This window comes from Lutjanus erythropterus, chromosome 23 (assembly GCF_056507025.1).
Source record: "Lutjanus erythropterus isolate fLutEry1 chromosome 23, fLutEry1.hap2, whole genome shotgun sequence".
Lineage (NCBI taxonomy): Eukaryota > Metazoa > Chordata > Actinopteri > Lutjaniformes > Lutjanidae > Lutjanus > Lutjanus erythropterus.
Genome location: NC_139339.1, coordinates 22,072,722 through 22,098,761, shown reverse-complemented (window position 1 = coordinate 22,098,761; position 26,040 = coordinate 22,072,722). Strand labels below are relative to the sequence as shown.

At 39.1% G+C, this 26,040-nt stretch overlaps 1 protein-coding gene across 1 annotated transcript; it reads right to left on the bottom strand.

The window, feature by feature from the left end:
* Positions 1 to 305: 305 nt before the first annotated feature.
* On the bottom strand, positions 306 to 24,661 carry nectin4a (nectin cell adhesion molecule 4a). The gene is made up of 11 exons (XM_084712656.1): positions 24,592 to 24,661; positions 16,904 to 17,101; positions 16,076 to 16,243; positions 13,818 to 14,096; positions 12,798 to 12,915; positions 7,760 to 7,914; positions 7,498 to 7,660; positions 6,249 to 6,324; positions 5,782 to 5,844; positions 3,303 to 3,494; positions 306 to 3,159 (listed from the first exon to the last, which is right to left on the bottom strand). The coding sequence occupies exons 1-11, from the start codon at positions 24,644 to 24,646 to the stop codon at positions 2,764 to 2,766; spliced, it is 1,863 nt and encodes a 620-aa protein (XP_084568782.1). The 5' UTR covers positions 24,647 to 24,661; the 3' UTR covers positions 306 to 2,763.
* Between the last annotated feature and the right edge of the window lie 1,379 nt (positions 24,662 to 26,040).

Sequence of the window (26,040 nt, the reverse complement as noted above, 5' to 3'; positions counted from 1 at the left end):
CACTACTATCAATAATGTTTGTCCAGGGCAGGACTTGAAACCCTCTTCTCCCACAGGAAATCTCTGTAGTTCATCCATTCATCCACCATGGGTTTTTATTTATTTGTCATTTTCTTATTTTACCTTTATTTAACCAAGTCATTAAGAACAAATTCTTATTTACAATGGCGGCCTGACAAAAGACAAGAGCCTCTTGAGGAAAGGAGACAGGGATGTTTTATAGCTAAAAAAAAGGGGGTCAGGTGTGAATGCCAAGTTGCTGCCATGTGTCTATTCATACCTGAGTACAAATAAACACTCTGTAAGAAGGGCAAAACCATGCATATTTATTTCATCCCATCAATACAAGGTGACACCCTATTTAGCCCTCAAAATGAATGAAAATCCAGGCGTGTGACCAAGAAGATCACTTTCCAAAGTCACAGTGGAACGCAGAGTCTTTCATAGTACTGCAGTTTGAAGGCTCATTCAAGTCTCTGCACTGTCAAGCAGTAGACATCAGGGGGCACTGTCTGCAACAAATACAACCTACATCCAAGCATAGTGCCTTAACACCATCTACCATGAAGAAACCATTCAGCTCTTACCTTTTGGCTGCCAGCAAATACTACATGGGACAAACTGTCCCAGCATTCTTTTAAAACAACACTTGTAACTCAGAAGTCTTTTGATATTTGTGTTTGAAAAAAAAAACAGTATTTACAGAAGGTAATAGAAATCAAAAAACAAAATAATACTTCATATTTGCCAAAAAAGCAAATGATATTTTTTAATTGCCCCTTTGGCACATTGCTGCCAGTATCAGGGCTGTAACACAACCTAACAACACTCACATCCACATATATAGCGCATATAAACAAAAAAATAAAAATAGAAGGGCACTTCAAAGTGCAGACCTCTGCCAATGCCAAATGCCATATCACATCGCGTTAATGAAAGTGAAAAATAGTTTGTGTCCGGCGCATTATTTGGATTTGCTCAAAAAATGTATGAATTCTTCCTTGACCCATGCTATGCCCTTCCACCAAGTTTCATTAGAATAAGGCCAATACTTTTTTCTGTAATCCTGCTCACAAATACACAAACAAATAGAATACAACAAACAGTACATACTTGGTTTTGCATAGTATTAGAAATAATAACAGATCATGTTAGACTCCTCTTGGAAAAGTATTCTCCTGTTTTGGATGCCCAAAAGAAAAAGCACAAAGTACAGATACAGTATGTCCGCAGTTGTGGCATCTTTTTTGGCACTATGTTCCATGAGTCCATATACATTTAAAAAAATATCCCAATAAAGCAGCCAAGTAACACGTAAACCAATACAAAATAAAAAAAAAGAAATAATCTATTTTACAAACATTAGGCAGTTTTTCACCTTTCATGCACTGCGTGTGTGTATGTATATACCTGAAGGTACACAACATATATGACCTCCACTTTATTTAGTGTGTTTATTCATGTCTAATAAGTAAAAAAGTGTTTAAATTCACATCTACTACATAAATATGTGTGTGATTGAAGGTGTAGATGTGAGGTTGGTGAAAAAAAAGGGGAAGATATGGGGACTAAAAGATAGATATATTGCATTTTCTGATATGCTTAATTACTATATAATTGACTCTTTTGATTTTAAGGCATACTATGCTGGAATTTCCTCAAAAACAATGTATAAATTCATACAAAAATAGTCCCTAAATCATCATTTATGATGCCTTAAGTGTGTAATGGTGTCTTTATCTGCAGAGACCCTGCTCTTTGCCTGTATTTTCCCCTTTTTATCAGCACTTTGCTGTATTGGGGATGTTTGTGAGCTAGCATCGGTATTTGGCAACTTCGGAATAAGACTCGGAAATCAACCTCAACTCTAGGCAATGGTATTTTTACAACCTGTGAATGAGATGCAACTTTTTGCTGGTGTGTTTACAAACAGCAACTGACAAATTCTGAATATTCTACTTTTAAGTATTATAAAAATATTTCAAAAAACATAGTTAAAAACAGAAATCATTTGGATATTTTTTACAAATTTACAATTGTCAAGTCATGGCGCACATGATAAAGGCACTAGTCATGTTTTGGCTGTTTGAAGTCTTTATCTCATCCAAACTGTCTCAGTGCCCATGCAGGCAAAGGCATGAGGACAGTAAGACAATATGGAGGTATGCATGTTGCAGGTGTGGCAAGCGACGAACAAGCCCGTGGTCTGGATCACATCCCAAACCATGTTGTGTAAGGGAACTTAAAACAGGCACAGTGCTGATACTGAACACCACTGAAGCAAAAATCCACTCTGAGTAGATGTGTTGCAATCTACTTCTCGATGTACCAACATTCCCACAGCCTCGTCTACTTCTCTTGTATTTCCTGATTTCCTAGTGCATGTTCTTGAGTGGCTTCAACATCCCCCACAAAAAGTATGTCAGCTGAGTTCACCTGTCAGCTACAGCCTGAGTAACAGAAGCTGTATTGCGAAAGACGAGCAAAGAATATTGTCTTTGATTGTAGCAGCTGCACAGGAAATATTGCGACATTGTCTTTGTTAATGCCAGTAATCCCTGGAAATATGCAACACGCGTCACCCAATGTCATGAAGAGATCAGGAAGAGTCCAGTAGATACTTTGGAGTGGGTTTTTCTTTACAGACTGTTCTATTGCACCGTGTTCCCTCATAATAAAGAAGATGCAGCATTGTGATTACGGCGTATCCGTAAGACCAGAGATGGTCAGTCTTGTAGTTTCACGTTATGTTCCAGCTGCCTGCTAAACTATCTGGGCCTTGTGGATCACGGAGGCATGGGGACTGACTATAGTCGGGCTTGGCCGGGGTTTCGGTCTGAGTGTTCCATTGCTCTGTTGATAGCGTCGCGTACTGTGAGCCTCGGACACCTGGGAGCTGTTCGTCTCGCTGTCTTGATCATCAGGATGCTCTTGACTGGCGGGACCGCCCAAACCTTCATCAACTTCGTCCTCATCATCTGTTACTGGTGGGTAGTTGCAGCTCATAGGAGCGGGCTGGTGATTCTTGGCGACGCTTCCTGGCCGTGAACCTCCGTCTGTTGGGATAATGGCGCTGCCGTTCAGCTGTCTGACAATCTCGTTGGATTGTACCACTGGGAAGGACGATGGCATGAGAGGAGGGTGGAAACGAGTTTCCTGCTGCAAAGACACAGTGCAGGCACACTTATAAATTACGTCATCGTCAGGTAAGTATGCAAAGGCTAATAAGCTGGGTGAGATGCATTCCACTATTAGTGAAATCAGGCTTTGACTTGCCCAGAAACACACAAAGACACACTTACCAAAGACATGGTGCTGTTTCTCACATATGTCTCCACTCTTAATCGGTTCTCCTCGTCCCTATCCAGAGCCCTGTCTCTCCCCCTCCTCGAGTTGTTGTGTAGCACTGGTCTGCCCAGATAGTCGTATGCTCCCACTCCTCCTCCCCGCCCACCTGAGATAGTAGATCGGCTGTCACGGCATTGAGCGTGCTCCTATCAATACAGGAAAACACACCAATCAGTATTCACACATACACTGACTACAGGTTGCACAGGTTGACTGAAGTGACCTCAGTGATAGAGGAGAAGCAGACCAAGCAACACTGAGATAACTTTATTTAGGCCTACTTCGACTTCAGATTAATGAATTAAAGCAAAAGTTTAACATTTTGGGGAATATGCTTATTTGCTTTCTTACTGAAAGTTAGCATAGATTGACTAACATTAGCATTAGCATTAAGACTCAGGAGGATACATCTAACCTGGCCATGGATGGATTACTGAGCAGGCCTACTGGGGCTCAGGGGCCCAAGGGCCCTCTTTAAAGTGACTTTTAACATTTGTGAAGATCAGTCATGCTACTACAAAGAGAGAAAACGACAACAACAGACTCACAAACGTACCACAAAAAGACATAAAGCAACAACAGAGAAACAAATGTACCAGAAAAAGACATAAAATGGCCATGAGGAGACACAAAAGTATCACAAAGAGACATAAAAGTACCACAAAAAGACACAAAGCAACAACAGAGACATGAAAGTATCACAGAGACACAAGACAACTACAAAGACACAAAAGTAACATAAAGAGACATAAAAGTCAATCATACAACTACAAAGAGACACAAAATGACTGATCACCACCAATGACAGACCACAATGAGACTGAAAACAACAATAGAAATGCAAAAATGCCACAAAGAGACACAAAACGACGGCAGGGACACAAAAGTGTGTCTCTCTTCTGGATATGCTCCTATAAAATGAGTCTGACTGTGTTCAAAATCTATTTACCAGCAGTTATATCTGGTTTATTTAATCCATAATATAGACATCTAACATGTTGCAGTTTAGAGCCACACTATTTCTTGGCTGAGTGCAGGAAGTGCAGTAACTTCCTGTTATCAGTCTTCTCATCTAACTCTCAGCAAGAAAGCAAAATACTGAACTATGGCTTAATGACATTATTGGTGAAGTCTTCCTTTATTAAAAAAAGTATCTCAATATGACCACATTGGCAGATTTATGTAGGCCTAGTTATGTTACGAAATACAAGATTTTAAAAAGTAATATAACTGCTGTTGCTGACAGGCTGAATAGTAGTGAAAACTCTAGGGGTCCTTTTAAAAATATTATCTCTTCCCTTTACTGTACAGGAAAGAAGAATTCAGAGCAGAATTATGTAATTCTTTTATGGTATGACTTTTATGACTAATTTCCTAATAATTTTTAAGAGGCTTCTTAGAAATAATGATGTAGTTATCGTTGGTAATATTAAAGTGAGCAATAAGTACAGTTTCAAATAATTAATTCTAGGTCAGTGGTAGTATATCCTAAGACAGACACGGGAACAAGTATATGAACATATAAGAAAAATTAAGTTTCCCATACTAAACAAAATTGATGAATGAATTTACTTGGGTTGAAGTAGAGCTTATCATTTCCTATAATTAATACCGAAAATACAAAGTTCTTACCAGGGAACTTAAGGAGAAAATATTAAGAAATTATGGACCCATAAAATAAACCCACTGATCAAGGTTATTTTCTGGGCCTTAAAAAATAAAACATAAGGTTTTAGCAGTGCATCTAAATGTAGAAAATGTCTATTAATTGTGAACTGGAATAACCTTGTACATAACACCATGGTTAAAGTCAGCAGTATTACAGGACACCGTATGAATCAAAAAGAACAGTTCGACATTTTGCTCCTTCACCTTTGTTCTCAAGATCTCTACCACTCTTATATCTGTGCGCTAAATATGAAACTAAACAGCCAGCAGTCAGTTAGCTTGACTTAGAATAAAGACCAGAAACAGGTAAACAGCTAGGTATGTCACAGCTAGTTATCAGTTATTTCTGTGTTGGACACAGGGACTTTTTGGAGTCTTATCATCACTATAAGACCTTGTGTAAAGCCATAACTTGTTGATTTTTCACTTTCAGTTTTAGCTTTATATTCAATGGACAGACATGGGAGTGGAAACAATCTTTTTATATATGTCAAACTATTCCTATAAGTGAAATGCAGATGTTTTAAAAAGTTAAAAAACAAAGCCATACTCTAGAAACAAAAGTTTGCAAGAAAAAAGTTAATAAAAGTAGCTCAAAAGTCTTCACAAATATAATCTGTTAGTATTAGTCTCAATATCTTGGATGCACTACATGCAGATTTGAAATGCTGAAGCTCAGAACTTAGCCGCCTGGCATCTGGACAGTAAAGCCTCAGTCCCCGGCCCTGGCCCTGCATGCAGAGATAGATAGATACGTAGACTGACCCCGAGGGAAGACAAGCTGGTCCTTATGGTTCCCTCCACCCTCAGAGGGATGTTTTCCTCCGTCTACAGTGAGAAGAAACAGGGCTGGATTAGATCTGGGACTCAACACACTCAAACTTTGCCAAAATCCCCCAAAAAAGTCTAACTAACATCACGCAGTTTCAAAACTTCCAAACACACTCACTTTTTTCCTTGGAAAGAAAAATAAAGTAGGTCAACAACGACTGATGACAGATGAGATATTAGCATCTGACTGCCACAACTAACTGACAGTCGTGGTTTTAGAGTGCAGTATTATGTATTCATTGCGATAAGAATCCTTGAATAAATGAGAAACATGGGACCAGAGGTCTACTTATTATGATCAATGGTGTCATAAAGTCTGACAGGCCGAATCAGGTCGTTCAGACATGGGAGAAAACATAAGATGTATGTTGAATGTGAAAAGAATAATTCAGCGATTGTACCGCTCCTCTGGTGTCAGTGCTGATAGAGTTCATCCTCCTGAAAGAAGCTTGCCTGGAGAGAGTGCTTATCTCCTCCCTGAGAAACAAGAGACAGAGGAAAAAAGGAGACATTTATGTGAAGTATGTGTACTTTTTAGTATTTTAAGTTTTAATGTAGCTCACACTGCACATTTTTCATTTTTTATTTAGCTCTCAATTGGGACAAAACCCTTTTTTTGAGGGCGGTTTGATTTTTACACTTCAGTTATACTTGGAACATATATTTTAGATTAGATTAAACTCTTGGCTATTAAATCTTGTTATTAAAACAGGCTAATCTCCCAGTGATTACATTTTTTATTAAATGTAGACAGTCACATGGAAAATTTGTTGGAGCTGATATCTTAAGGAGTTAAAGATTTTTACATTTTTTACATTTCACAGTCGCAGTGAGTGGGCATTTTATTTTTTGAAGATGCTCAGAGTCCTCTTAATGCTAAAATACACATTTTTAAGCCATAATTCATATTTAGCTGTGATTTAGAATGGATATGGAGTTGACATGTCATGGTTTGACACACATCTGAGAGCAATTTTAATTAATTAATTTGTGGAAAAATGTAAAGCTTGAGCAAGAATATTTTAAACCTGGAAGTGAGACAGGGGTCCTTTGTATAACTAATCCTGTTTATGCCTGATTAAATCATGTTTCTGTAAAGGTTTCACAGAGTTGATTATAACTGCATATCTTTACGTACTACCCTGAGCAGTACGTACGCATTACAACACTTCACGAGTATCAACACCTCTCTTATCATGTACCTGTAACATTAGCTACACAGTCAACCACTATCATTAGCTACACAGAACAAACATTAATGTTAGCTATACAGAACAACTGATTTTTTTTTACCAGATAACTAGTAACCAACCCTGGGTATAGTGATTTTTTCAGGTTTTTTGGTAGGACATGATTTGTCAATTGTCAAGAATGGGTGTTAGTTTTCCTGCATATATTTTTAGTTTCATTTTGCATATCCCACACACACACACACACACACACACACAGTCATTTAACTGAATTTTACACTTTTCGCTCCTCTAATTCTACTTATCTCGCTCTATGGATGTAACTGTCAGTTGTAACATGCTTAATAGCCCTGATTTGTTCCATTCTTAGATATTCTTATTGGCTTAACTCTTCCCTGCGGAGATCATTATGGTTTTATCTCGTCTTATCTTAATTAAACATCATGTTATCTCGACATACTTCTTCTCTGTCAGCTCCATCTCCAGTTTCTTGTTCTTGCGTTTGTGGTGGCAAGTGATGGTGATGACGATGATGAGCATCAAGATCAGCAGCCCGCCAGCCAGGGCCCCCACGATGATCATCAGCATGTTTTCGGACATTTTCTGCTCCTCCGTTTCAGATTCTGTAAAGTGGAGAGTCAGTAAGGAAGCAGACTACATGTATTCTCACAGTACATGTTATTATGACAAGTCTTAGTGTGTGATGTTGACAGTGACTGTACCTTGCACATCAACCTTCACGTCCGCCTTCCCTACTCCCACATCATTCTTTGCTGCACATTGGTAGGTGCCTGCATCTGACAAGCTTAGAGGTCGCCCAAAAGCTAGCGTTCCATTAGGGTGGGGGATCACACCTTCTGGCAACTCTCCATCCATTCTGCAAACACAGAAACAAAACAAAGTCACATCACAGGGCATTTAGATTAACACATGGTTACTTACTGACTTTATAATCCAAGTTAAACACACAATGTTTCTCATTAAAACAATAACAAAAGATGCAGTTTGATGACATTGTGAAGTACCGCGGCATCATGGGACTTCTTTTCTTCACACTATCTATTTCTCTGAGTGTGAGCATCTTCGGAAACATTTGGGATAATGTAAGTACACAACTCAACATCTTTGTAGTAATGGGTTCTTCATTTTTTGTGGCGTGAGGGACTGAACATTATACTATATGTCACTATTTTAAAGGTACAGCGCACAGTTAGTGGGATCTAACGGTGATTTTGATTATGTGAACATGTCGCCTCACCCTCCCCTTCCAAGTATGCAGGAAAACATGGTGGCCACAAAACTCATTCTAAGCTTTGGAAAACATAATGATCTTATTTTCAGGTGATTATACACACATGAAAGCATAATTATGAATATTATATTCCATTTCGGCCATATTCTGCCTGTAGATCCCCTTAAATTACACAATGGACTTTTATGAAGCAAGACCATCCCCATAAGTATTTTCTTTGGACCCTCTCCTTGACTAATATACAATATTTAATAAAAAAAAATCCTCAATGCACTGCATTTTGCCAATAATGATTATTTCATTTAAACAAGAGTATGTTAATAGAATAATAATCACATAGGTGGAATTAGTAATTGTAGAAAACATAGAAAAGTGGTGCTCTCTGTTGTCCCCACCATCTGTTACTGCTTTACAAGAGCATAATTCAATCCATAATACTACTGACCCTGTTTTCTCACCAGGCTAATCACAAGAAAACACTGTTTTCTCGACAAATGTATTTATGTTGCTGCGTGTAAATGTGTATTTGTTCTGAGGCACATGTAAAATCCCCCTTATTCTATTCATCTAGAATTATAAATCCCATTTACCATATTTTCCGGCATCTTTATTTTTGAACCAAAAGCTTCCACTTTATATGACACATTTATGTTTTCACATACTTTAAAGTAGTTCTGCTGTCTGTAGAGATCCAGAATAACGTACGTAGTGACAAATGACACACTGTCTATACATTGGAGAGATAACTTTGAAGCTCAAAATAACCTCCACTAATCTCCTAAACACAAGTGACAACCTGGGCTGGGCTGAAAAATGAAACCAATGCGAAAAGCAAGCCAATCCCCTCAGACAACCATATTAAAATTAAAAATAACTTTACAGCCTGGTACAGAAAACGGTTTTGTTCTCTAGAGCTAATTTTCACATTCATGTTTACTGTATGGGGTTTGTTTTTTTACACAACTCACCTGTTTAAAATACATTAAGGCTTAAAATTAGTGACCAGTGGGTATCGTCACAGCATCATTCAGCCCTCTGAGCTCCACCCATGATTCACTTTTTGAATATGTTTGATTAGCAGGAAGCTAGATGAATTAGCAGTCATACGTCACTGTGTTGAGATCAACCGCACCTCCCTTTAGGTGAAAACAAACACTGTGAAAGTGGCCAGTCAGTAGGTGCATCTGTGCAAACACTTTATCACAGGTTATTTAAGGATGCTACTGAGCAAATGATGTGCTGGTTGTGCCTGTAGATCAAAGTGAATCAGAAAAGTGTCTTACTGATGGTGTAACTTGAGTTTTTACTAAGTAAAAGTGTGTCCCTGCCATAAAACACCTGTTTTTGGAATGAAGTTTGTTTCAACAGTACTAAAACAGCAAAATAAAATGTCTTAATGATATAAAAAGTTACAGATGTCTGTAATACATGACCTTCAGATTCACTAAGGTGATGTCAGGTTTGCTGACCAACACACTTTAACCATAGATCATATATTAAATAGGAATTCATCCAGTTTAATATGCGATCTGTGGCTCCAACTGGCTATTTGGACAGTACTCATTTTTGAATGCAGGGACTTATAGTTCCTTTAATTAGTGAGAGAGAGTAGAAAACTTTGGCTTTATTTGTTTTAAAATATATCTTATTTCAATTCTGTTTTACACTAATATCAAAATAATGCCCCTCAATTGTTTGGAATCACCACATTCACTAGTTCCCGGCAGTGTGACTCAGAAAAAATGTTTTCGATGAGCAACACCGTCCGGGGTGTTGCCTCAGTGTTGTTGTTGTGAGCGTATTTGACTTAATCCGTTTGAACAGACTCGACCTTTAGGTCTGCCTACTGCTGTGAACATGATCAACCCGCATTGTCCCAGAAATACCAGGTGTATTTATTATTATAGGAGCATATGCACTGAAACAAACAGAGGCTACACTAGCCTTCATATTGCACAACATAATCTTATACTTTTTTTAATTACCAGCATGTCAGAGGAACTGTCTGTTTTGCATACATAGCGGACACCTTCATGATAACATCTCGCACAAACTCACACATTCTGCTTCCTCTTCCTCCTCTCGCCTCCCCTCGACTCACCCCAAACCCCCTCCAACTACTTCACCTCTCTCCTTATCAGGGCTGCTCATCCCTTTCCCTTTTCTCTCTCATCCCCCTCTTTCTCCCTCCTTCGTGTGAAACTGTCTAATCTGTCTGCTCTCTGCACAAGCCGCAACACGACACTGTGACACCAGCTATTACTTCACCTGCCGCCTTTTATTGACAGAGCCAACAGGTTCGCCCGCTGCTGCATGTGAAATGCGTGCACGAGTAAGGAGAGGTTGATTGTAACTCGAGACTTCAGTGATGACTTGGTTTAGTGTGTGTGTGTGTGTGTGTGTGTGTGTGTGCGTGTGTGTATGCTTGTATGTTGGCGTGTGTCTGGTAAGCCTTACTCACAAAAACTCATTTCCCAAGGTGTGTTCCGGTGACTAACATCAACTAATATGTAGATCATCATTCAGCAAAAACAACTCACATCAGTAGAAACCAAATTTACCAAATATTTTAACTTACATTTCTTTACATTTCAGCAGGTGAAAATATACCTACACTCCATCTGTGCGTAAGGAATTTCTCCCTTGGGGCCTAACTGTCACTTCGCATAATTCGACAGGAGCCATTCTTCTTAAAGTCACTTTTCGTGGCATACGTTTTCTTTTCTAGCCAAACTCTACGCCACACCCTGAGAATATCTTAATGCACCAATGGAAATGGCTCAAAGATGATACCAGGCGACTGAAGCAGAGGAAGTCAAGCATTTGAGGCAAACCACCATCTGGGATTAAAGCCAGGCAGCGATGTGTCCCATTTTAAATGACACAACATTTGAATCACTTTCCATCAGCAGCAGAATCAGGAGGTGACAATGCCAGGGCTTGTTTGGTTAAGTCGTGTGGATAGGGTGGAAATTCCCACCTCCACTACCACCATAAAAAGTTATTTCAACTGAGTATGTAAGTGACCAGGCTACATTACAGGACGTGGAAAGCAACAATAAATGTGTTTTCTGAGTTTGTCACACCACAGAAATATGTGTCATTAACCACCCTGTCAAATTAGAATGATTAAAAACAACGCTAAATAAAATTCAGTCTCAAAATCATGAAAAAATGCTCCAAAACGCTGGTGGGGGATGTCCACTCTTCTCTCTCAGTGTCAAACACCGCCACAACCTGACAATGACCGGAAACATGGAAGCTCTGGCCAGCAGCTTTATTGGACATGTCCAGATATGTTTGAGACACCAGAGCCAGAGGACAGTGATAGGACAGCATGTTTAAAATAAATAAATACATAAATAAAAAATTGCTCCAGAAATCCCACAGGGTACCTTTAACTACTATCTACTGTCCAAATAGTGATGTATTTCAGACTGAAACAGGATAGGCAGGTGGAACATAATGTTGGGAGCACTTCAGTTTGAGTATTGAAAAGTGGACATGTCATAACATGACATACCATGCTGTTACCACAAGCGCTGTTCCCCAATAGTTGACTAAAGCATTAGTAGTTGAGAAAAGTCGACCAAGATTTCGCTAGTTTTACTTTAGTTAGTCACAAAAAATAAAAAACTCCAAGTGGGATCTGCACTTTGCTGTTAGGCCCGGGGGAATGTTGCAACACAAACTTTTCTTCTAGTAACACTAAAGTCACCGGCGCACTACTGCTAACTGTGCTGTAGCTGCAATTAGCTAGTTAGCTCAGCAAGCAGTCCTATTAGACTGGGACAGAGCCTAAGATGCTAGATGCATGTGCTCCACACACAGAGGCTGCCATGTGTTCAAACCAGCCTGTGGTGCCGTGTATCAAATAAAAGCTAAAAAAGGAAAAACAAAATCCCTATATGTGTTAATGATTCTTCTGAAAGTCTTTACCAAATTTTAGCATCAACTGAATTTTAATCAGATCTGTGACTAATTTGGAATACAGTGTAAAGTGTTCACTGTGTATTTTGTTTCCAAACCACACAAGGCCAGATATTGTAACTAGAATGGAAGAATATGAAACTGACAAATATCTCTATAAAGTGAGTTAATAATAAATGGTGAGTTAATTTCCCTGAACCTCTTATTAAAGTATATACTGAATGTCAATATGGCTTTGAAGGACATGCTTTTTTTAGATAGCTAGATAGCTTAAGTCTCAAGCACACTGTCACATTAAGGAAGACCAGGACTAGAGAAAACAAACACAACATCCAGGTCAAGTGGAGGCATTTTACTTAGAACTACAATTATTGCAAGTGTAATTGTTATTTGTTACTCTGGATCCTGAGATGACCCGAGTGCAACCTCGCTGAACGTCCCATTTGACTGGTGAAATCACAGCAAAATAATTGGTATAATCACCTTCAAAGGTATGAGAAAGTAGCAGTGACCAGACGCATCAGACAGTTAGTCACACGGGTAGCAGACAGTCAGAGAGGGGGCGGGTCCTACTGTACCTGATCCAGGTGAAACTCTGTGGTTTGGGGTTTCCTCCACTCACGCACCTCAGGGCAGCATTCTCCATACCCACAGACCAGTCTTTATTGTAGCCAGACACCTCAGCATGAGGAGGAACTTGGGAGAAGAAGAAGAATTTAACAGTATTGTTAGGTTGAAGCAAATGAGAGGAGAAGGAGGCATGAAACACAAAAAGAAAAAAGCCAGGATGAAATGTTGTAAAGGCTAAATATTCAGTGCATAAACCACCGTAAGTTTCAAACATTCAAAACCAGAGCTAAGGGTTAAGGGTATTAGCTACCGTCTCCAAAATGGACAACAAAGAGAAACAAAAAGAAAAAGATGATAATGTTGCTCTCCTTGAAGAACATGGAAACCACAATAATCCAAAGTAAATTTGACTCAACCATAACAAATGCATACAAACAAAAGATGTAAAAAGAAAATCAATGTGAGAAATCTGCTGTGTAAAAAATGGATGAAGTAATGAGTAATGAAGAAATGAAGAAATATTACTGTAACAGCAAGAAAGGAGACAAACAGTAGAGAATAGTGCTAATGTCATTGCTCAGAATGTTCAGTGGATTTTCCCTGTCCAGCAAAAAGTGTGTTGGCATCTTCTGCATAAATTCAGACACTGTCGCATGTTAAACATTTTCTTTTTTCTTTTAAAGGACTGTTTCTGAAAATTCTGAAAATGGACTCTAAGGACCCTAGATGAAAAAAGGGAAAGGGAAACTTGACCCTAAGTGGTTTAATTTTTGTGAATTCAATATGGTGAAGAAATGTAAGTACTGCAGGCCAAACTGAGTAATACAGAGAGCAATGTGAAATGACAAAGTAATACAGTACTTGGGAAATATGGTGTTGACAGTGATTAAAACGTGAAGTAAAGCTGTGGAAGTGTTACCAATATTGAAATTCTGTTTTGAATGTGTTAGAGTTCTTTCTCAAGAGATCAACTGAAACCTTAATTTTTATTATGTAACACTGCCTCTGCATTATTGATGAATACTCACAGTGCACCACCAGCTTGTTTTTGAGCCGGCGTGGGCCCGGAAAAGTTGGATGCCACACCAGACAGTCCAGCTTCTTGCCATTCATGCCCCTCAGGGGGTGCAGGGAGTAGTGTGAGGAGACCGCCCCGTTTTCAGAGGTGCGATTGACAGACTGGCCGTTCAGGTCGGAGTCCCAGGTGATGCGGGGAGGCGGGCGACCTATAGAGCGGCAGGAAGCAGCCTGCCGATAGGACTGTCCCTCCACCAGAATCACAGGGTCCAGGGAAGAGATAGGAATGGCTGGAGGGAGGATTGTTAGAATACTTCATCAGAGATAATGATGAGAAGAAAACATGCTTAGCAGGTAGTGTGGGATGCACACATAGACTTAAAGAAAACTGTTAAGGGTCTGTATTTCCTCAGTCAGCTTCATAGTAGAGTGATTGGTCCTGCATAAACACTTTTTATGGCAGATATTAGAATGGTTTTGGTTATTTCACATGAAAGATTTAGTTTTTACTGCAAGGTGTACAATTGGGTAGTGACACTAAGGACATGTCCCTACCAACATCCAAAAATTACTGCATTGCAATAGCAATAACTTTGATCAAAAATATAAGTACTGTTGTCAGTCACTGTCTAGTCAAATTAAGTTAGTGAGAGTCAGTGTTGTGACAAAGCACCTGTGCTAATTTAAGATGCAAAACAATACATTTTTAAGTTTTGAAAGATTTGCATGCTCCCCCTCATTATGCCTTACATTGTTCTGGTCCACTGCCTACCCTTTAGTTACTATGTTTTCCCCAATTTTTAATTTTTTTAGATCAATGCTGAATACTCGGCGACGTGTCTGATCAAAATCTGAACAAAGTACAATTTAAAGGTGGATTCTGGAAAAAGGATATAGTTGACCGTGAGCCCCATTCCCAAGTGCATACTTTCTGAGCTGCTGGCTTGGACAGAGCTAGGAATGAAAGTCAATCAACCAAACCCAAAGCGTCTCAGATGACTGAGATTGAACAATCATCTTTTAATCTTTAATCTAATCTTTGTCTAAAATCTTTTACTCCACCTTTAATCTGGACTTTTAACAGAGTTTCCGTTCAGAGTTTCAGTTGAATAGTAAATTTAAAATGTGGGAAAATCTAATGAAAAATGTCTTTAACAGGATAATTAGACTGAAGATCAAATAAAAAAATAGCATTATTGTAATTAATTCCTTGTTAGGAGTGTAACAATGCTTTACCTAAATGAGCAGTGTGTAGGATTTCATGGCATCTAGCAGTGAGCTGGTAGATTTGAAATATTTCCCCTCACCCGCCTCTTCCAAGCATGTAGGACAGGGGTCTGCAACCCTTACTATCAAAAGAAACATTTTTGGCAGAAAAAAAGAAAAACATAATCTGTCTGGATTAGCTATTTCCCTCCAAGATTCATTTTTTGGATTTTGCATCCATAGCCTGGAGAGACATAAGACTAGCTACTGGCAAAATTTAGAGGAAAAGGCACTGAGCCATAGACGTAGACCATGACGCACATTCTAACTGATGAAATATTAAATTTTTAAAAAATCCATTCAGTGTCAGAGGATGTAAGAATCCCTGTAGGCCTACAACAATGGTGTGAAAATTAAAATGTTAAAATAAGAACCATTATTCATTTCCATTTAATTTTTTGTCAAAGTCTAACGGAGGCAAAAGGCCTGCATGGGGAAAAAGTTTGTGAAAAACGCTTATCTTAAAGGGACAGTTCATCCCAAAATCAAAAACACATGCTATTCATCCATCTGCATTTTTCTGGTGTGACTGCTTTCTCTCCTCTATAATGGAACTAGATTTCTAGTAGAAAGAAAGTAGTACTGGTAGATTCTACTGCAGATTAGATTGTGGATTATTTGAGGTAACAAAAACAATTATTATTTTCATGTGATTATACACAATTGAAAATATACTTGTGAATATAATATTCTATTTCTGCCATATCCTGCCAATAGATCCCACTAAATCTTACAGACTGGACCTTAAATGTGTGAAAAAGTATTGACAAATAAGGTGTTGAGTAAGTATGTTGTTATTATTATGTGTTACTAAATTATGAATCATGTAGTGGAACTCATTATGCCCTCAAGCACATATGAACAACAGCGTTGACAGTCATATCGATTCCCTTTGTGACTGGAAAAACATCAGTTTCTATCCCACATATGAGTGCTCCTGTTGCCGCAGTAACAAGCTAACTGAGCTAGTGTTTTTCTACTGAGCCATGAGGGAGGGACTCACTCCACACGATGAGTGACATCTCTTTGTCAAAGTTTCCTGAGGGGAAAGTGCTGATGTGGCAGATGTATGTCCCCTCATCAGAGACCTCCGTGCCCATGATGACCAGAGACGAGTCAACGGTGGGGTCGCTGCTCTGAAAGCGCACGCGTCCAGACCACGTCCCGAATGCTGCAGACAGAGACAGACACAAAGAAAAGAAGGAGAGAGACCAAGACAAAGTGTAAGGAAGGGCAGGAGTCAAATGAGTGTGTGAGGAAGGATGTGACACAAAAAATTAAGTCCAGCAAGTTCAAAACAGACCTCAGGGTTTCATTTGTCACTTTAAGTTCCACACACATGCCCGCATCCTCGAAATTGCATTTACATTCTCGACGTTTAGCTCACGGTCTCATCCAGCGTGTCTTGCACTCACAATGGATGTAAGCTTCGATTCTCAAAATACCACAAATTAACCTAAAGAGAAGGCACCAAAAATAACCAGCGCAAAGACCAGAGTCTTGGCGCCCTTGAAGTATTCACGTGATATCACAGTTAAACTGTCAGCGTCTTTCACAGGCCACAGTTCATTTAACACTTTTAGATAGTTGCGAACATTTGCCTTAAAGCTGTATTAGTTCTATGAGCGGAGAAAAAAGCCTGCAACCAACACATGTCATCTGAAACTGACAAACCAAATTGTTATACTACCGGAAAGCTTTGAGTGAGTGTAAGATAAGATGACATTTCTCATGGTGAGGAAAGGCGAAGTTTTCGGTGTGAAGATAAGCTTTTTTGCATGTGGCTGAGGATGTTAAGTGACCGTGACTTGAGGCCACAATGACAACTGACCCGTCTGTCCATTAGTGTGGTGTGCAGTGATGATCTGCTCCTTGGTGGCATCAGGTTTCTCTTTAAGCCAGGTGACCTGCACCACCACGTTCCCCTCATCTGGTTGGTAGACACAGGGCAGGACGGTGTCCTCGTCTGCCAAGGAGCGTAGTTGATTTTTTGTAGGGAGATTTGCAAAGTCTCCCTGCGTCACTGTAACTACAAGAGGAGAAGGGGAGGTGAGTGTTTGAAAAATAAAAGAGATATTGAGAGAAAGACATATTCCGCCTCACATCAATCCCTCTAGAGATCATACAAATGGTTAAATGATGAATTGCAATGCACCAGTGCTGCTGTTCTGAGCAATCAGCAGAAATTGAAGGTAACCAAGTAGATTTTTCAGGTATCTATACTTTACTTTTAGAGATAAAGATGTGCCAAAACAAAAAATGACATAACAAGACAAAAAATTACGATGTATCAAAAAGAAAATTAAGTAACAGACCAAAATGACATTAAAGAATGTAACAAAACATAAAAGACACAACAAGACCAAATATGACGTAATAAGACAAAAACAAAGTAACAAGATTAAAAAAATTACCTAAAATAACTCAGCAAGGCAACTACCTCTAGCAAACAGTGATCTTTGACCCACAACCCGAACCTGTACCTTCTTATAATAGCCCATTATGTGCTAATTAGCAGATTTAAGCCAAAGAAAACAGCTCATCTTGCTAATTTGCTAACTTCAAAAGAGAGTAGGTGTACAAGGAAGAAGCTATACAAAGCATTGTGCCACTGAAGAATGAACACTGACCTTACTAATTTATCTTTGCTGACCCTTAAAGTTAGCCATAGGGTACGCTCTCTGAGTAGAGAGAAAAACAAACTATTCACATCATTTTGGTCTGAGCGTCTTTTGGTTAGCAGTATTGACAGATTGGATGGTTTCCCGCCCAGGTGGGCTGTTTTGGGTTGCATGGTGCAGGGCTGGTTTACCATGATTTGGGCTGGTTTTAAACACATAACAAATTATTATTATTATTATTATTATTATTATGAATCAATTTCAATGGATTTGGGGCAGTTATTGGGTTGGAAAACATCAAACCAATCTGCCAACACTTACAGTTAGCCTGCTTGTGCTCTGAATAACCTGTGATGGTGCAATTCCCAACAGACATGTATAATGTTACATTACAAGTATAAAATGTTACATTACATTACAATGTTACATTGTTTCTTCCCGTAAAAACAATAGTTGATTGTTTTCACATGTATAATGTAGACTGATACATTTGGATAATGTAGGCTTTAAGTTGCAGACAATTTGATTATGACAAGTAGCTAACAGTGTCCACACAGTGCCCCAGTTCACTTAGGATTTTTTTTTAAATTTTAGGAAGTAGGCTACTGCTTGATTTTGCTTTATTTTTGCTTGAGTTTAAGATGACGCTACAGCCAATCAGCTTAGCTTAGCACAAAAGGCAAAGCAGCTAGCCTGGCTAGGTCAGAACACAACAAAATTCACCTACTAAAGCCATTAAATTTCTCTAATCAATACGGTCACCATTTGCTAAATCTGAATAAAAGTCACAGTGTAAAATAGGAAGTTGTGGTTTTACGGGGGATGATGGGCCAAAATATTGTCTGGACACAGAGAGCCAGACTAGCTGTTTAGCCCTATTTTCTCAAGTCTTAATGGTAAGCTAACTGACTGCTGGCTGTAGTGTCAAATTTAAACACAAAATATGTGAATTCTGCCACAAGGTGTCTCCCTCACATTAAACCAATAACAGCGACTTAGTTTAATGATGTTGTGAATGATGTGTGAGCTCATGGGAGTTGTTGTCTTCATTATTAAACAACCTCCATAGCAGATGATGATCTATCTGACATGACTCAGGACCGAAATTATGTTCACAGATGAGGTAATGTAATAAAGCAACATTTAATCACATTCGAAGACTTCCTTGCTCACTCTGACGTATCTGAAATATAATGTGTTTTTCAAGACATAGCAAGTAGTGGCTCTTCAGAAACACACCATTAATTTGAATGCATTATGAATTTCTCTGGATTTGATCTTTGTTGGGAATATTTGGGATAATGTGCCCAGCTAACCAAAATATATAACACAGGTCCAACGTTTTAAGACATTTTGACGTGGAAATTATCGGCTTCGACAGACATATATAAGAATGGTGCCGCTCTTCTCAGAAAGCAAATAAGCAAATTTTTTGAAATTTTGAAAAAATGTCACGGCATGTACAAAAAAAAACCTTTCATTTTTAGAATTTCAAGCCAAGAGAGGCGCAGATGGGTTTTTAAAAAGTCCACACAGAGTGAAGACAGGAGGAAGAGAGAAGAGAGAACTGGTTGTCTATCAGATGAGCTAAAGATATGTCGCTTAACTAGTTACTCAAGATAAGTTTTCAAAGCAAACTTACAGACCTCGGTGTCTGGACAGAGCGAGACATTTGACAGGGCCTCAGGAAACATACAGAACATAAAAGAGAGTCAACACACACTGGGTATTGTGTGTCTCATACTGTCACACCGCAACACTGTAAACCGCAAACCATAAACGCTAGCAAATGCAGTATCTCTCTCATTTTTCGACTTCTCTCTCGGTCTGTCTGTCTATTTACAGATCAAATTTGATCTGTTTGATGTAGACAGACTATAATGTGTCACCTTATCTTCTGTCCTCCAGCGATCACGCACACTTAGAGAATGCACAGTCACAAGGTGCTGATCTCTGCAACCCATGTTTAATGGTTAATAAGTAACTGCAAGAGTTTGTTTGGGGGATATTTCTCTTGACATGCTGCTAAAATAAAACTGAATTAGGTTTTGTGAAATTTCTGCTAAGGCATACAAGTGTGTTGTTTGCCCATGCTACAGTAAAAGCCTGAACAGGTGATTCATCATCACAATGTGTTATTATATTGCTGCTCTTGGCATCGGGCTCGTGTTGCTGCTGATTGATTTACTGTCTGAAGGAGCGGTTTCCTGATGGCGATGACCCCATTGAGACTGAAGGAAAACAGCTTGCATGGAAAATGAATCGCAGTAAATGGATTACGCCCAAACACTAATGATATATCAATGCACAACATGGCAGACCGTGTGTATCTAAGATGAAATACAATATAGCTGGCCTTTTCATCAGCTGCCTCTAGAGCCGACTAATCAGTAAAAATTAGCCTCTTGAGGAATTTATGTCTCATGACGTCTCGCTGTTTGCTGTTAGAAACAATACAGTCATTGTGCAGAACATGATGCTTCTGACTTGTTTTTACTGATAACTCACAGTATCTGTTTTGGCATGTCTATGTTTTCAGTTTCACTTTTGTATGTTTTGACTTAACATCAAAATTCTCCAAGTGACCATTTAGTTGCAAGTTGCAAGTTGCAGTAGCAGAATTGTAACACAGATGCTACAGAAGGAGGCTACAGCCACGCTAACAGCTCTGTGACACTGTACTTAGGGGCACATGAATGCTTTTAGCTAAATGCTAGCATCAACATGCTCATCTAATTTTTATTATGTTCACCATCTTAGTTTAGCATGCTAGCATGCTAACTCTTGCTAATTAGCACTTAACACAAAAAACAACCAGTCACTAAAACTAAATTACTGGGTGTTAAGTTCTAAAGTTTACTGTCTTGGTCTGACCAGATCGATCACTTTGTCTCCGTGATGAGAAAGGGCATCGCTATGTTGAGGAAATGCTCTGCATACAGTATGTTACACCTTATGTTATGAATGATGTTTTCACTTGTTGTTGTCACACCTGGGGCCGGTTTCACAAAGATAGACTTTGACTATCTCTGATAGCTTGAGCAGATAGTCAGGCTTCAGACAAACGTCTAAATTCATCTGTTGCACAAAACAGTTTAGTTCTTGACTACCTTAAGTAAGACTATGGCACAATAAATTCTGGGCAAATTAAGACCTTTTTCAAAATTAAAAAAAAATGGCAGTCTGAGTGACATCATCCAGCTGCTCAGCTCTGTTTACCAGAGCAGAAAATATTTGTCTTTTGGAGGAACTTATTTTTACCTTTTACTTGCAAAGTTTAGCGAGGGGTGTAACAACACAAGAAACAATCTGGTATGGAATAAACAACAGTGACAGTAAACAGTGTTAATCCCAGGAGCATTAAAATGAAAAAAAAGTTATAAAAATATGATCCAAGAAGCAAAGAAATCACTGATCCTTCATAACAATGAGTGTTAAGTCTGAGTCAGCCTGGGGGTAAGGTGTCTAATATTTGGCTGACAGTTAGTCAGTTTTTATTGTGAAATGGACTAACTTGCAATTGACTAATCTATGAGCAAAATTAAGACAAGTCTAACACTACAGACTAATGTAAAATATCTTTGCGAAACCAGCCCAGTAATCTGATCAAGTCTGCTTGAAAACACCTTTAAAAACTTCAGATTGCACAGAACAGAGCAGCCAGATCAGTTCTTTGTTGTTATTTCCAAGCCAATGTTTGTGAGATGCATAACTGATTATCCTGGTTAACTGTGGAGACTAAATTAAAATCCAGTCTTTTGTTATTCATGCATGTGGTCATCTTTAAAAACACATCTCAGTTATTTTTGTTTGTTTTTTGGTATTTGACAGATTAAAAACTGATATTCCTCCAAAAAGTAATGAAAATGAAGATTGATAAGCTTGAATGTAAATGTTTTATTGTATTTTTGGAACCTTTTGATTTATTTCATTTATTTATTTTGGTGTGGTGTGTTTGTGACAATTTTGTTTTTGTTTTCATTATTTCATTATATAGGTTATTGTTATTTACTGCTTCATGCACAGAATCATTTCACTCATTTTCTGATCTAGATTTGTAAAAAGTAGTGATCGCTGAAGTTAAAGGTGAAAAATGTAACACCCTAGAGTTCAAAGAGGGGGACTGCGGTCCAAATTCAAAATACTGGAACAAGTTCTTTCCCCATGCTCCCTCCTACTCTGACTCGAAGTTGAGGCAGGCTGCCTGCAGGCTGCAGGGACACCAAACAGGAGTGCAACATTATACTTTGACAATGACAGGCAACAAGAAGTCCTTCATTGTGAGCTGATCAGCTGTTTATAACTGTCAGTTATCTGTCAATGTAAAGTTAAACCTCATCCTCTAGAGAACATGAATGTTTGTACAAAATGCCAACAGTTGCTGTGAAATTTCACTCTGGACTTAAGTGATGGAGGATCGACGGACACACCGTCAGATATTGCTATTAATAGAGTTATGTGGTTTGCATGGCTAGTAAAAAATCTAAAGTCACAAGGCCTGAACACGGATGAAAGGTCGTGTCACAGTAGGGTGTAACATCAAGAATGCTTCAGTTGAAATGTACTTTCACTTTGCTGGGTGTAATATATTTTTAAATTAATTCGTCACTGGCATGTGTCACCACGGTTTGGTTTCACATCTCTAACTGGTAAGGAGGCTCTCAGGAAGTAATGCGATACCTGCTGAGCAGTGCGTCCAAAAAGATACAAACAACTGTTTATTTACACAAAAGTGTGTTTGGTGTGTAGTGCATAGGATGTGATTTCAGACGCTGCATGAATCTCTGTTTCATGTGGGTGAATAGAATTTAAGATTCAGTTGATCCAAACTGATCTTCATGAACAGATCGCCAAATATTCCAAAATCAGCCAGTGTGACTTGTACCAAGAAGTCACTGAAGACGGCAACTTTGCGTGGCAGCGTAGGTTCTCAGTCTGGGGACTCGTGTGTGTCAGACTCTTACAGGTGTTGATTCAATACCTGATATGGGAATCTACTCAGATATGTCAGTGAGTTGAATGTGATTCATGCATTTACCATCAGCCAAGATGAGTGTACTCTGCAGACAGGTGTGTTTTTCCATGAATGTGTGTGTGTGTGTGTGTGTGTGTGTGTGTGTGTGTGTGTGTGTGTGTGTGTGTGTGTGTGTGTTCGCCACAGTGAGGTTTAAGTCTACTGTGGAATCTGCCTGCGCTGCATTACTGGAATATCACTAAGCACATCCTGACTTTATGGGGGATTGAAAAAAAAATTATTTATCATTGGCTGACAGTAAGGAGTAAGTGATCGTGAAGAAAGATGGGTGATTGTTGAGTTTCATTCCAAGATCTTCAAATACTGACACTTTGGATCAGTGGAACTCAACAAAACAATGAAACTCAACAATCAACCCAACCCAAAGCATCTGTATTTGACAAGCTGGGAATGAGATTCAAGTATCAACTATCTTTCTCCAGAACTGCTCACTCAACCGTAAAGTATTTGTATTTTGGCAGATACACTCCTGAATTTACTTGCTTGATAAGTAATAGGCTGATACACTGGTTAATGCATTATTGTACTGTGTAAACCAGTAAGGCAGTGCAGTAGAAAAACTTTTTGAGGCTGCATTTATCAGATGTACACACACATTTTGGCAGTAGGAGGGTCCTTTCAGTTCCTCCGAATCAAACAGAAGTAGGGGAACTGATCAACAGCAACCTGTTTTTCCTGAAATATCAGACAGCACCACAAGTGTTTTCTTGAACCGTGCTGCTCCAGTTCAGTCTATCCCTAAGAAAAGCTGGCCCCCTGCCCAGAGCATACAGAACTCGGCTTATGAATATGTATGAGACACTGTGGGCCGCATATTAGCCAGATTTCATATTCAAGAAAACTAAAGGTCACTTCTGCAGTATTTTCTTTGGATACCACATTTTAAATACTTATTTGTAATGTCCCTCCCCGCATTACCACATAGATATTCAGTCTGTTGCCACTGCAATAGACTGAATATCCCCCCACCCAGCCTGGTGTTTGCAACCCTCTAATCCCTGTCTGCCCAAGACTGTTCAGGAATTGGCTTTCCTAAATCGCCCCTTTTCGCTCTGTGCTGCAATAACAGTTGAGCAACACTGGTACCCAGTGGAACCTTGATCAACTTTCTCCTTTCTTGCTAGAAACAAGACACAAGGTCAATTAATTTATTACTGCACAGCGGCATGGAGGGACCTGTAAGCTAGCTATCAGACAGATAGCTAAAGATTGGTGTAGCAAAATGCTAATGCTAAAACCTAAGGCCTCCCCTAGCAACATCTTTTAACCATCCTCAAAATTTAGTTTTCTTTTCAACATAAATTTGCCTGACATATAGCAGGTACAGAAAACAGGAAAGGAGAGGTTCCAAAAGGGGCGGGGCTTAGGAAGGGTAAAATACTGTATGGCATATGAACAACTCAAATTATATCATTATAACAAGTCTAAAATTCAGTCTACATTTCCCATCATACCTAGTGATGGTTTGTTAAGTTTGCTATTTTACAGCATACAAATACTATCTGGCCATCGTCACTGAGAGCTTCTTCCTGGCTTTCAATCCATGCTCTTTGCCACACTGTGTCATTTTATTTTACTCTGCGCAGCCATCTGGTGACCCCCAGAAATGATCTCGTGACCCCCTCGTGGGTCCCAACCCACAGGTTGAAAACCACTATACCAGACAGTTTCGGAGGATCACTGTCATCTGACATACACATAAAAAAGCTCACAAAAAGGTCACTATTTACTCATTGTTGAATAAAAACAGCACATCCCTGAAGGCAAATCATATCTAATACCAGACAAGGTAAAGACTAAAGACACTGTTAGAAGAATACCACAGATTGTTTTGCATGAAAACACTTTGGACAGACTTCTTACCACAGATCCAGAGGACACAGAGACACAGAGAGAGTGTGTTCAGCAGAGATGTCATTCTCCTCAGCAGTTACTGTTAACTCTGCGCAAGTTGGGACAATTTCAGCGCTGGAACAAAGCTCATCAGTCCAGGTAATAAAATCCGACTCACGCCTCGTGCTGCCGGATCATCCTTGGTGGTGTTAGTTTTCCTAAAGTCGCAACTGAAGTAAAGTCAGTCCTTGTGAAAAAGTGTAAATCCTCTGAGTTTGGTGAGGTGTTGCTTTGTCAAGCACACGCCATCATGTTTGCCCTTTAGAAAAAAAAGAAGGCGCAGCTCTACCTGTTTGGGATTACACCTGTTTGTGCTACACCTCTCTCTCTCCTTCTTTCATACGCACACACACACACACACACACCTACCCACACACGCAGATACACACACGTTTGCGCCAAAAGTCACCATTCCGGTTTGGTTGAGGCAACATGACAGTTATTTTCCCGTCTTTACTTGCTCATTTCAGAGGAGAGGCAGGTGAAAAGCAGGCAGTTTAAACTGCGTCCAAGTGACGCAGACTGTGCGTTATAATAGGCTACTGCACCAGGCTGGTGCCTAACAAAAGGTGCCTCCTCCCATAGGGGAAAAAAACAAATTAATCCTTTAATTAAACGGGATAATCACAAATACCAGCAGAGATGAGCGCCACAGAGACGCTATTTTCATCATCTAAGTCACAGAAATAACCCAATCTGAGTGCTTTTGGTACATTTAATCTCAAAATACTATGATTATGCATAGAAAATATCTTTATCTACGACCACCTCATAAATCAAGAGTAGGGGAGACTGGGGATGTTAGTAACACTTTTTGTTTATTGTGGCTCTTTGTGTTAGATCTCTCAAACTTTGTCTACAACAAATAAAACTCACCTTGAACACCTGCTACATCATCACAGTCACAATCATTATTTTAGCCTCGAGTTTGCAAACTGTCATCATTTTAAAGAACTGTTACAAGTAGCCATTACATAGCTAATGAAACCCAAACATCAAATTAAACTAGAGAGACTGCCACTTTAGGTTATGTAAGTCAAACCCTCGCATCTACACTACATGAACGCGAGGCAAAAAAATATTCTTCATCTTAAAATTTTACTTTCTTGCCTGGAAATCTAACGCAGTGTTACAACACTCCCTGGTTTCCCCTACATCTTACTGTATGTTTTCCCCACATGATCCCATTACAATATATTTTTTTTCTGTTATTGTTTACATGTTTAACAGGTTTTTAATCAGTCTGATCTGAGCTAAATGTGGCACAGATTAAATCTCTGAGTATTTATCAGCTTCTGAGTCTGTTAGTAGTCAAACATGTTAATGAAATTAAAAAATAATTATGATTTTTATCTCTTTTTGTGGTTGTTTACCTTACAACTGGAGGTTACCACTCCTTATATAAGCGTAACATCCAGA

What these genes read in the sequence shown, in the direction of transcription:
- nectin4a (XM_084712656.1), bottom strand. Translation starts at nt 24,646, where the DNA reads ATGACATCTCTGCTGAACACACTCTCTCTGTGTCTCTGTGTCCTCTGG. An exon ending in AAACAAGCTGGTGGTGCACT is followed by an intron (nt 12,916 to 13,817) that starts GTGAGTATTCAT and finishes TCTTCTCCCAAG; the next exon opens with TTCCTCCTCATGCTGAGGTG. An exon ending in GCACTGACACCAGAGGAGCG is followed by an intron (nt 5,845 to 6,248) that starts GTACAATCGCTG and finishes TTCTCACTGTAG; the next exon opens with ACGGAGGAAAACATCCCTCT.